The following is a 12683-nucleotide window of genomic DNA, read 5'->3' on the forward strand; positions in this document are numbered from 1 at the left end:
TTCCAACTAAAATGTTTGGAAGTTTCTGGGGCAAATACTTGTGAAAATTAGCATATGTGGTCAGATTTCAACTATGAAAAACATACATTAAAAAAAAAAAACCTGTAAGCAACATGCTTTATCTTATAATTCAAAGGAGATATGTTGCCTTATAAGTACTCCTTTCTGGCTGGTGAGATTCACAATTGTGGAAAAAAGTGGATACAATTTTCTAAATTCCCCCTGATCATCATGATGTAAAAAATTAAAACTTAGAAGGAAGTACAGTAAAGCGTTCATTGTGTTTTTCTCTTTGTGGCATGACTATTTATGATTTCTTTTCTACTTTTAACTTTTTGTATATTCTGTATTTTCCTATAACAAAAATATGAAATTTTATTGAAAGACATAAAACTTTATTTTAAACACTCTGTAGAAACATGGCTTCCCATCACCAGCAGAATAAACTGACGTCTCAGCTGGAGACTAACGGGTTTCCACGAATGAGCTCCAACCTGCCTGCCCACAACTTCGTTTTTCACTTTTCATTACTACCCTTCACACACTTTTTATTTCAGTAAAAATTAATTCTGTCTTTTCCCAAACAGACGTTCAAATTTCTTGACTCTGCACAGTTGTTTCTTCTGTTTCCAGACTTTCCTCCGTGTCCGCCCCTCCGTGGCTTTCTTTCAGTGGGCTTTTCCTGGAGGAAACATCTTCCCTTATGCATAATTCCCACACACCTCCTCTCTTTATTCCGTGCAGAGCTAATTATGCAGGAATCACCTCAGCTAGATGGCACCCTTCCTGTCTTTCTTTCTTCATTCCTTCATTTCATCTCCCCCTTCCTTGTTTCCTCTTTTTAAATAGATAATTCGGTCACGTTTTCTCTGAATTTCTCTTTTGCTTATTACCTCCAAATGTACACTCTTAGTTTGGGAGTCCTGAAACATTCAAGACGGAGACTCGGACACATGATAAATGAGTTTGGAGCCGAAGGGATGATTATATCAGCTGGCCGCAGCAAGCCTCATGTATTATCTTGTCTCATTAGTCATGGAGAAGCGTGGTGAGTGGGAGGACAGAAGGGAGAAGTTATCGGGAGGAATGAGGCTTGCACTGGCTGCCAGCTTTTGAACCCAAGTTTGGATCAGATCGAATTTAAGTTTCCTGCCAGGCCCGATCCCTTCAGGCTAGCTTTCCGCAACCTGCCGCCGTGTGACCCTTGTACGTGTTCAGCCCTGTGATAAATGGTCATCTGGCGAGTGGCCGTTCTCACTGCGGTGCTGGAAAAGCCAGTGTTTTTCTCCTAGTGTTCACAGATTCCCCTCTACCTTTGGGGTATTTATTCTCTGTCTCTTCCTTCTTTCTTCCACCCAGTTGCCTCATAACCTACCTATCTTCCTCATTAACACATTGCCTTTTAAAATTTAATCTCCAAAATGCAAATTGACTCTCACCCATTGTCAGAAAATCCCTTGACGCTGCTATCTTGAGTATTTTACAGACAAAGGAACGAGGGATATGAGTACACAAGCCTTCGATTTATTCTTTACTAGAGAGACTCAAGATGATTGCCTGATTCTTTTCCGAAGACAGTGAAGCAAAAGCATTCAGTTCATAGGGTATTCAGTAAATATGACATGTAGGTTCTGGGGATTTAGAAACATCTGCATGATTTGTGAGTTGTTTTTTTTTTTAACTTTTCATTCACCTCTTTGCTTTTTCCTGTGAGCCCTTCATTCATAACTAATATATTAATGAATTCTGTCAGCAGTTCTGGGGTACCTGCTTTACACCAGACACTATGCTCACCACTAGGAGCTCAGAGATGAACGAGGAGCCCCGGCGATGGAGGGGAGGCAGACAGGTCAACAGTCCAGCAGGAAAAGTCCGCAAGAGACGTGGGTGCAAGGCACCACTAAGAAGCCAAAAACGAACTCTTCTGGAGGCTCGAGACTTCCCGAGACCTCTCAGTCGCCGTTTTATAAGAGGACAAACTCTGCACGAGCAGACTCTTGCGTTTATTTCAGGAACAACAGCGCGGCCCGTTGTGCCAATCCTCTTTGAACCTCTGGGAAAATAAACATGATGTCTGTAAGGTTTCCCCATAACCTTGAAATGTGTTTTCTGAGTTATGACACCAGAGAAAATTTAGAAAAAACCCTTGATCCGGAAGGAATTGAGACCTGTGCTTCACGTCCCCCCCCCACCTCCCCTGCCCACCCACCCGCTTCCCCAGTCCCAGCCCCCTCAGCTATGCTGACGTCAGTGAGCACCAGCGTTCCCCCTGATTTCGGTCAAGACGAGGTCCAAATTCTCTCCTCTGAAGGAATGAGGTGTCTTTCGATAGAATTGAGTCCGAACGCCAGTGTTCACACTCGATGCCCAGCCCCTGCCCGGTGGCCATCGGTCACCTGGGCGCCTCCAGTTCCAGGGTCTTACCACATCTCTGATGCACGTTCGATGAGATACCCCTGGTGTTTATTCAGAAACAGACAAAAGGTAAAGCCAGTAAGGCATCGAGAGCAGCCCTTGCCCTTACTGAATGTTCTGGACACGGACAGCACGTGGGTCATTTCACAGGTTCGCACTGGCCGGCCGTCTGTCGCGTGGCCAGCGGATAGGCAAGCAGACAAAGGAAAACCAAAGTGTGGTGACGGATAAAATGTGCCCTCAGCCAACGTTTAGCAACTGTGAATTTCGCCCTCTAGGGTTTGCACTCCCTTTCGATAAGGGAGGTGGGTGGGCCGGGGAGAGGGGGCCGGAGGTCTCCCCCCGGGGATGTCTCCTGTCTTCCAGAGGAGCACCTGTTACACAGCCCATGTGAGCAGCCCTCCGCAGGTCACAGAAGAGGAGTGAGAGGAAGGCAGGGGAGGGGAAGGGAGAGAAAGGGAAGAAGAGAGAAAAAACAGGTGAGCACCCTGGGGAGACCATTCAGGGTGGCTTTTGTTTTTTAAGTTCAAACTATCTACGAATTTGAATGGAAGGTGGAGGGAAAGGGATTGGAAGAGAGTAAGAAATGTGTAGGAGATACCGACAGAGAATTCCAGTCCTGCGCAAAGTAAATCATTCGATGCTGCCACTGTTTTTACAGAGCCCCTGTTCCAGGAAGGCCACCTGTCAATAAACGGGGCACAGACCCGCACAGACCAGAAGAGAAGGATACACTCCCTTCTTCGCGATCTTTGTTCTCTCCTCCCCTTGAGCTTTCTCTCCTCAAAAACTCAGGAACCCAAGGAGATACCAATAGCACGTATTTCAAATCAAAGACTCAAAAACTGAACTCTCCCTTCCAGCTTTATTCTAGATCTTGCTTCTTCCGTTTTGACAGAAACGAATACGACTCTAGCTACGGATGCTCAGCTTTGCATTTACTCACATCTCATTACATTTGATTTTAAGTACGTTTTTCTTAAAATAAGACCGCATCTAGAAGTCCTACTCAATTCTGACTTTTTACCGAGTCAGCCTATTTCTCCTCTCAAACACCGCAAACAGAAATTGTCTAGTAAATTCCAGTCACTTTTTCTTTCCAGAATAAAAAAAAAAAAAAAAAAAAAAAAAAAAAAAGCCCTAGTTTTCATCTTACGAAGACAGGAAGCATTTCCTGGAGCTTAATCACTGTTTTGATTTGCAAAATTGGAAAGGTTGAGAGAAATTAGTAAAGTAGGTTGTATCATCCTACTTTGGATTTGGAATTTTTGGACAGGGTCCTGCTGCCATTCGGATGAAAGCAGTCATGAGTCAAGCTGTGGGTGACCTAAACCAACACTGTCGCCCTATAAAAGTCAGGGCTCCATTCGGCGGACCCAGGAGAAGGTAGGCAGAGAGGAAAGCACTAAGACGACAAAGAGCCAAGGAGAGCCAGTGGAAATGCAGAATCTTCCGGCTCTACTGCTGCTCTGTGTGGCCGTGTGCTCAGCCTATCCAGTGGACAGAGCCGCAGAGGACAAGGACAGCAACATGGACCTCCTTCAGGTAATTGATGGACGCATCTCCCACAGGCATTGGCAGGGCCGAGTGGGAACACCACCCCTGCTTTCCATTCATAAACACACGGGATGCTTCGGGCTCACTGTGGAGGAGAAGTTCAGGGACAGGAGGTTAGGAAGTGTGGGATGTGGAGGGGTCTCCCCAGCCTACTGTGTCTCCTTTCATGCAGGAGCAAATAGAGGCCAGAAACCTTAGGTGTTTGCCTAAGATCCTGACCCCCCGGGAGCAGCAGCACTGGGGCTCGAGGGGCAAGAGTACAAGAGGAGGGGGTAATTAAATGCATCTTGCAATGGAACTTCTTCAGGTATTTTAATCCAGGAGAAGTTAAGCTAAGTATTTACATGGCTAGTGTCGTGTTCGGACCCAGAGATCTGTCCAACTTTCTCTCGTAAGTCAGGTCCCCAGGAGAAGCACAAAGTAGAAAGTTGAAGGGCTTGAATCAGTGTAACTGAAACACAAATATGCCCAAAGAAGCCTTTTGGCTTTGTGTTTCTGCCTGAAGTTCATTAGATATTGGTCTCAGCTTCCACGCCATTGTCATTGCTTGGGGTGTAGACTAAGCTCCAGACGTTAGTTGGTTACAGAGACAAAACGGACGCAAGGAAGAATCTGTAATTGAAGAATGGAATGGAATATGTCACTTATTTTGATTTTAGCCAGCTGGAGGAATACCAGAACGAGATGAAGTCTGCAGCTGCAATTTAGTACGAAAGGCTAAAAATCATGACTATACTTACTACCCCACTAGCAATACCTGGAGAACTACTACGACCTCGCAAAGGATGTGACACAGTTTGTCAGAAGAAGGCACAGCGGACCTGTCGTTAAAAAAGTCCGAGAAATGCAGAAGTTCCTCGGGTTGGAGGTGACGGGGAAGCTGGACCCTGACACTCTGGCGATGATACGCAAGCCCCGGTGCGGCGTTCCCGACGTGGGCCAGTTCACCACCTTCCCTGGCCTGCCGAAGTGGAGGAAAACTCACCTCACCTACAGGTAACGGGTCCAAAGAGGTGTTCACGTCACGCTGCGATTTTACCAAGTACCACCGCAGGGGAAAATAATGTCTTCGATTTTTTTCTTAAAGGATTGTGAATTACACACTGGATTTGCCGAGAGAGGCTGTTGACTCTGCCTTTGAGAAGGCTCTGAAAGCCTGGGAGGAGGTGACGCCACTTACTTTCTCCAAGATTTCCGAAGGAGAGGCTGACATAATGATCTTTTTTGCAGTTAGAGGTAAAAACCAAAAACAATATGAAATGCATGCATTTATGTAGTGCTGTTGTGGGGGGTGGGGGTAGGAAGACTCCAAAGGTATTTTAATTACCTATCTTTCAAATAAAAACACTTTCTCCGTCAGATCATGGAGACTTTATCCCTTTTGATGGACCTGGAAATGTTTTGGGTCATGCCTACGCGCCGGGGCCCGGCATTAATGGAGATGCTCACTTTGACGATGATGAGCAGTGGACAAAGGATACATCAGGTGAGTCGCACATCTCTCAGAATGATTTGGGTGGGTTATTTTTGTTGTTTTTTTTAGATTTAGAAAATTCTGAGAGGCTACAAATCTTCGAGAAGTGGTGTGTTCTAGATTTTCCAAATGGCTCAAGAAGTAGAATGTATTTTTGTTTTGATCATCATTGAAAACACTTTCAGATGTCTAAAAAGTTTATTCTCTGTCTTGGTAAGCACGCTTTGGAGGCATCGTTAAAGTACTTCTTTGAGGACAATGGTTCTAGTATGATCTTAGGACCATCCTTAAGAGTATTTTCTCATTGTGTTGAATTGCAGATATCCAAGGGACCACGTGTTGCCTTGCCTCTGTGCTAAAATGGGCCCTTGATAGTGCTTATATCCAAATTGGGGGAAATGTCTTCTATACTCTTCAAAATGGAGATGGGAGTTAAATTCCAGAAACTGAGGTCCCAGTTTAGGTTTTTCTGGTAAATCAGCCTTTTACTCTCTCTAGGTTAAGAGGAGTTTTTAGGGACTTGTTCTAAAGGGAGACACTAGCCCCCAAATACAGTGCCCAATTTTTTTAGGTAGGACGGTATTTCTCAGTTCATAGCTGTATACTTTGAGGACTGACTTCCAACGTTTTCAAACAACTGGCTAAAACAAATAATACTAACCTCTGAAATTTTCTGGGATTTATAATCAAAATGCAAACAGAATATCTATAGGGAGTACAAATGTGAGGTTAGTGCCGGATAAATTTCTTTGGTTTGATCGAATTAACAACTTCTTCCTGCAAAGTCACAAATGAGGACTTTAGTAGGATCACAAGTTACACAGATAATGCTCGCAAAAGTAAACTTCGCATGTCAAACGTAATTACCCAACGATTTCCAATGTCAGCATCCTGGGTTTTTTTTTTAATAATACGCGGAAAAAAATATATGAATGCAGCTAGTGTTCGTGTGGTCAAAGTCTCTTTTGTGACAAATGCTGGGCATGATTAGGCATGCTATGTTTTAGACCAATCTTAACAAGCCCTATGACAATTATCATTACTAATATTTCCAGACCCAATGTGTACTTAATAATGATCCTGGGGTTGAAAAATTATGCAGGCAACAGTCTGCATACAAAAGTATGATTGTTTAGGGTTTCAGATTTGAGTTGAATAAACTGTGATTCCTTTAACTGAGACTATAACTGGCAAACATTAATACGTTGAGACAGTGTTTAGCTTTTCATTGACAAATGAAGAGAAATATTTATGAATGTGCTAAACAAGTGGGTTGGTTCCCCTCCGGAGTACAAGAAAGAGGACCTTGTTTTCATGAAGTAAATAGGCTTCTGAGGTGGGAGAGGGCAGTAGGTGAACACACTGGATATTTTGTCTCGAAGACGGATTTCAAGAATGAGAAGCATTAAAAAACGCTAGGCTTCCTTTAAGTGTGTTATCAATCGATCAGTCAACCAAAAAACAAGGCAAAGAAGGCCCTCTGTGCTTCCAGTAAGTAAGCCAATAAAATACAGCTGACTTGTGTGATGTACATGTACTTAAGGGATTAGGAACTATTATTTATGATTTCTTAAATAGGGACCAACTTATTCCTCGTTGCTGCTCATGAACTCGGCCATTCCCTGGGTCTCTATCACTCGGCCGACCCCACAGCTTTGATGTATCCCGTCTACAACCCACGCACAGACCTGACCCGCTTCCACCTTGCCCAAGATGATGTGAACGGCATCCAGTCCCTGTACGGTGAGTGATGCTGGAAAAAGGAGGCATTGGAGCTTTGCAGTCATGGTCTTCGGGGAAAGCTTTAAAATGCTGCATAAAGCATTTGCAATTCGTCTCAACGCACTCAGAGAGTGTTTGGAAAGCATAGAAATCGACGGAAGCATCCCATTTCGCCTCATGTTTGATCCCCCACATCTGTTTCCTTTAGGACCTCCCCCTATGTCATCCCCTGATGGCCCCGCGGCGCCCACGGAATCTGTGCCTCCAGAACCTGGGACACCAGCCACGTGCGATCCTGCTTTGTCCTTCGATGCCATCAGCTCTCTGAGGGGAGAAATCCTGTTCTTTAAAGACAGGTCAGACCAGAAGATTCTATTTCCCTATCTATTCTTTTGACGTACATTCTTGGCCTCTCCTTGTTGTTCCTATAAGTCACGCTTGCTTTTCAAAAGTCCAACTTCAGAATCGCAACTTTATCTTTACCTCCTTTAAAAATGGAGTCAGGAGAGTGTTACATTGAATCAATAATTTCCTGTCTGCAGGATACACATGCACTTAAGAGAACATTTCAAGCTGCACAAACAGGCAGAAAGTAGAAAGCACGTCTCCCTCACCACACTAATCTGGGTTCCCTAGGGTATCCCCGTACTCAAGGACCCCTGTACATCCTTCCAGAAGGTTTCCATGCATATACCAAAAAATACTTACAGACACAGATACGCACATGCACACACCGGTCTGTCTTTTCAGAAATGTAGACCACGGGGCACCTGGATGGCTCAGTTGGTTAAGTGTCTGGCTTTGGTTCAGGTCATGATCTCACGGTTCGTGGGTTCGAGCCCCAAGTCAGGCTCTGTGCTGACAGCTCAGAGCCTGGAGCCTGCTTCGGATTCTGTGTCTCCCTCTCTCTCTGCCCCTCCCCTGCTCGTGCTGTCTCTCTCTCTCTCTCTCTCTCTCTCTCAAAAATACATAAACATTAAAAAAAAAGAAAATGTAAGCCATGTTGTCGCACACACAGCAGTGTGCATGAATTGTAGGTATTTAGAGGTTACACTTGGCTAATTAATTTCGCCACAGGATCACTTTTCTTTGCCAGGAGGTCTGGTGCAGGCTTCCCAGGAGAAAGAAAACATATTTTTCCATTGGAAGTACACCTAATTTCTGCCTGTCATCCAGCCAGAGGATGAGAGAATGCGGGAAGATGGGTGAGGCAGGTCAATGAGAAAAATGTGCTACAGGCGAAGGTCTGGGTTTCAGTTTTCATTTCTTTTTATTCATATTGCAGACATTTTTGGCGCAAATCCCTCAGGACGCCTGAACCTGGGTTTTATTTGATCTCCTCGTTTTGGCCATCTCTACCTTCGGGCTTGGATGCCGCATATGAAGAGACTAGCAAGGATATCGTTTTCACTTTCAAAGGTAATTATTATACGATAATTTCTCTAACTTGTTGAAATAAAACCCTTTCACAGGAAAATTGAATAGGACTTTGATTTTCTCTACTATCACAAATTGTATCTACATTGTTGCTCTCAGGCAATGAAGAACTAACTGGAACGGATGTTATTTTCTTTATGTTTTACAAATGATAGAAATGAACATAGCAAAATACATGGCTCAGAGTTGTAAATTCCCTTCTTTGATTTGTGTTCATTCATTCAATCCACACATTGTTGTTCAATGCCCACTTTGAGCCGGGGATTACATTTTTACTATGAAAACCAAAGGCGCTAACAAGTATTTCTAAAACTCAAAGGCTTAACTTTTACAAATTAAATGCGTTTATAAGTAATTAGGTAAATAATGTAGAAATAATGAAATAATTCCGTGAGTTATTTTTCTTAACAGGAAATCAGTTCTGGGCCATCAGAGGAACCGAGGTACAAGCAGGTTATCCGAAAGGCATCCACACCCTGGGTTTTCCTCCGAGTGTCAGGAAAATAGATGCCGCTCTTTTTGATAAGGAAAAGGAGAAAACGTACTTCTTTGTAGAGGACAAATACTGGCGGTAAGACGCAGTTGGAATGACTCTGTATGCAGCCTGATTAGGGACGTTAGGTTCTTTCCCTGAGGGACCCCCACCTCACTCTCAGCCCTGCTTCCGTCTCACTGAGGAGGTCGGATACACGCCTACTTTCCAACGCAGCAGCGCCTGGTAATCGGCATTTCTTAAGCGCTCCTGCCTTGAGCCCTTGTGCCACAGGCTGGACCTTCCCTCTGCTGTTGCCCCACCTGCCTGGACGGCCTCTTCTCTCCTTCGCCCCTCCCCCAGCCCACTCACCCTAAAGTCCTGGTTCGAGTCCCCGCCCCCCACTACGGACCTTCCCTGCCGGACTCCAAACCCAGATGGATTTGAAAGAAGCCTCAAGAATCCAGGCCACAGTTTAGCATTCCTTTCCTGTGGACTCACTGCCTCCCTGGGTGTTTGTCTCATCTTCCCAAATTTGCTCTATGATTGTGAAGGGCTTCCTTTAAGCTCCGCCCCTCATTAGTGCTGCCTGTTTAAGTTTTATGGATAGAACCCAGGACTCACACAGAGGCTGATTCCTGGGCCGACCGCCCACACAACTGGGCAGACCAACCAAGGTCCAGCCCCTGAGTCCAAAACACATTCACTGTGATTTCCTTGTCACCACTCTGCCTTTTCCTAACAGGCTGCCGTAGGAAATGCAGATGTGCAGGGTGGGGAGGACGTATAGGAGTCAGGCATGGCAGAGAACTGGAGATGTGTATTTGAGATAAATGAGCCAATTCGCTTCATGTACCTGTTCATGCATACCTTCGTGTCTTTGTGGTTGAAAGACGATTAAGGTTCTTTCTGTCCAGGCTTAAGAAATATGGTAACAAACATCTTCCAGATCGGGCTGTTGACTCTGGTCCTGCTGGAGATACAGCTCTAAGAACTAAGTGTGCAGTTCCATTCAAGTCCCATATTTCTGTAGTGCTAAACACGTTTGACATTTATTTGCAGTACTTAGAAAGTTTACTAGAATTCCACATGAAACCAAACATGACTTAAGAATGTGGGTAACGTGGCCTCCGTGCAATGCTGAGCTGTGTTTCTTTGACTGGATGCAGATTTGATGAGAAGATACAGTCCATGGAGCCAGACTTCCCCAAGAAAATAGCAGACTACTTTCCAGGGGTTGACTCGAAGGTTGATGCTGCTTTTGAAGCATTTGGTAAGAGGGTACTTGCTCCGTTGGCAACGGGCCACTTGGTGTCAGAGGGAAGAGGGCAACTGGATTGATTTGTGATGACGGGTTTCCTTTAACCAATTTCCACCTCCCTCCCCTAGATTTCAATTACCAGGTCTGTACCACTTCTATGACGACTTTATATAGTACGTTGATTTGAATCAGAACAATAATCAACACAAATCCCTATATTTTGTCCTTGTGGATAAAACCAAAGTGCTTGAGAGTCACTTCCTCACCTCCAGAGCTGTTATCTTTCAGATTCCCATGTCGTTATAAAACCCCTCGGGGGCGTGGCCAAGTTTCTTAACTGGCTGGTTTTCTCCTCCCCTCCATCCTGCTGGGAGATTTTCCTGAGTAGTCAGCCATTGCCCACAGGGCTCACTTGCAAATACAGTAAAACCTTGGATTGTGAGTAACTTGTTCTGCGCGTATTCCGCAAGACAAGCAAACATTTCTAATACATTTTAACCTGATACACGAGTGATGTCTTGCAATACGAGTAGTACATGATGCCGAATGTCATATGATCGCAACTGAGCCAATGGTCCTTGCAGTTCGGTTTGATGTACGACTGCTTTGGATTACAAGCATGATTCTGGACCAAATTATGCTCACAAACCAAGGCATTACTGTCATTGCTTTTGTGTGTGCACAAAGTTTTTAAAAAGATACATTTTTTCCCCCTAATCAAAGAGAGATGGCTGGTGGCTGGTGATCCTTCTCGAAAGGTAACCCAAGCACCATGATGGAAGAGCCGTAAAGGGTCCTGTGGTGTTTGGAAAGAGTTTCTGTGCTTCTCTGGGGCCACACGTGACCCTCAGGCTATGAAGCGAGGAAAGGGGAGGAGGGCTGTCAGGAAAAACAAAAGTAAAGAGATCACAGTTTCCATAGAAGCAGAGAGTTTTGTCTGATCAGAGCAGAATAACCTGATGACCTGAACCTGGCTTTACTGCCAGACTGCGCTGGAATGGAGTGCCGTCTCCAACCCGCCCAGGGGTGACCTCGGGCAAGCAGACTGTGAGCCTTCACCTGCTCATCTATAGAATGGACTTAGATGTACTTCCCTCATAGGATCGTTGCAGAAATCAATGAAAAAACAATCATCTAAAATGCTTATCATCGTCCCTGACACATATTGAAACTCCATAAACGCTTTGTAATTTTCATCATCTACTATTCTGAGTTCTGCATGTTGCCAACTTCTTTTTTTGAACAGATATCCCCTTATTTCCCTTGTCCGTATTTCCAGGGTTTTACTATTTCTTCAGTGGATCTTCGCAGTTGGAGTTTGACCCCAACGCAAAGAAAGTGACACACGTGTTGAAGACCAACAGCTGGTTGAACTGTTGAGGTGTCTAGAAGCACCACGTGGGCATTTGAAACGAAGCCGATGATTCTTCACCTGAGTCTTTGTGAATCGAAACGGTTCACTTCCTGCTGCACATGCACTGACAGAGCACGAGTATAAGCTGCGTGTCTGGCCGGTCAGCCTCACCTATGACGGGCCCTTCGAGCAGGCTGCTCGGTGCGCACTTGGGTCACACAGAGCAGCTTCCCCAGGAGAAGGGAGAACACTCGTGTGCGAGACGACTGACTGTATATAGACTGTTTGCTTGTTATTTAATAAAGACGATCAGCCAGTTGCTTTATTGTTTCGTTTGCTTCGAGAATGACTCGTCCTCACAACCTTGGGTGGGGTAGGGGCGAAACAGAAGGCAGCTGAGATCCTTGGCCAGTGGTGTCAGTCCTAGGGTCTCCATGCGGCAGCCTCACCATGAGCCCATCCCGAACTGAAGACAATGTGCCCCTTGTCCTCCCCTGGTGTCCGACGAAGAGGTGTCCCTATGTCCACCCCCCAGACGTCGTATGTGTTCCTGCTATACCCCAGGAGAAGGATCTAGGGAAGTGATCTTGCAGGGAAGGCTCTAGAGAAAATTGTGAAGCGGGATCCTACGGTTATCACAAGTCACCTCGTTCATGCACTTTGTTTTTCAGGTGGAGAAAATCCAACACACCCGCTCTTCATCTTTTCCTTTTACGTATCTGTTCCCTCCGTGGAGCCCCTTTGCCTGACCTCGTGGTCTGCTCATGTCCACCCACACATGAAAGTATCCTCTTGTACTCACTTTGTGGCTGTCTGTGCGAGAAGTCCACGGGCAAATGCTTATCCTGAGGTAGATTTGTTGCCCCTAAGTGGCATGTCTGGGCAACCACACAGTAAGAGCATACTCACACTTTAACTTGCTCATTGGGGAATAATTTGTCGATCATATTCCGTGTGCCAGGCACTGTGCTGGGTTGTAGGCATCGGAATC

The 12683-nt window shown here is 45.2% G+C and overlaps 1 protein-coding gene across 1 annotated transcript; it reads left to right on the forward strand.

The window, feature by feature from the left end:
* Positions 1-3687: 3687 nt before the first annotated feature.
* Positions 3688-12011, forward strand: LOC109257540 (stromelysin-1). The gene is made up of 11 exons (XM_019433700.2): positions 3688-3960; positions 4724-4968; positions 5060-5208; positions 5333-5458; positions 7025-7189; positions 7377-7524; positions 8454-8587; positions 9017-9176; positions 10247-10350; positions 11618-11772; positions 11829-12011. Exons 1-10 carry the CDS (start codon positions 3856-3858, stop codon positions 11716-11718), a joined length of 1437 nt encoding a protein of 478 aa, XP_019289245.2. The 5' UTR covers positions 3688-3855; the 3' UTR covers positions 11719-11772; positions 11829-12011.
* The last annotated feature ends 672 nt before the right edge of the window (positions 12012-12683 follow it).

The sequence above is a fragment of the Panthera pardus genome, unplaced genomic scaffold (genome assembly GCF_024362965.1).
Source record: "Panthera pardus isolate Hobbes unplaced genomic scaffold, ASM2436296v1 HiC_scaffold_12, whole genome shotgun sequence".
In the NCBI taxonomy this organism is placed as follows: Eukaryota; Metazoa; Chordata; class Mammalia; order Carnivora; family Felidae; genus Panthera; species Panthera pardus.

Bases quoted from the DNA above. Each gene is read 5' to 3' on its own strand.
- LOC109257540 (XM_019433700.2), top strand. From the start codon at position 3,856: ATGCAGAATCTTCCGGCTCTACTGCTGCTCTGTGTGGCCGTGTGCTCA. The intron at 4,969-5,059 runs GTAACGGGTCCA...TTTTTCTTAAAG, and splicing joins AAAACTCACCTCACCTACAG to GATTGTGAATTACACACTGG. The intron at 5,209-5,332 runs GTAAAAACCAAA...TTTCTCCGTCAG, and splicing joins GATCTTTTTTGCAGTTAGAG to ATCATGGAGACTTTATCCCT.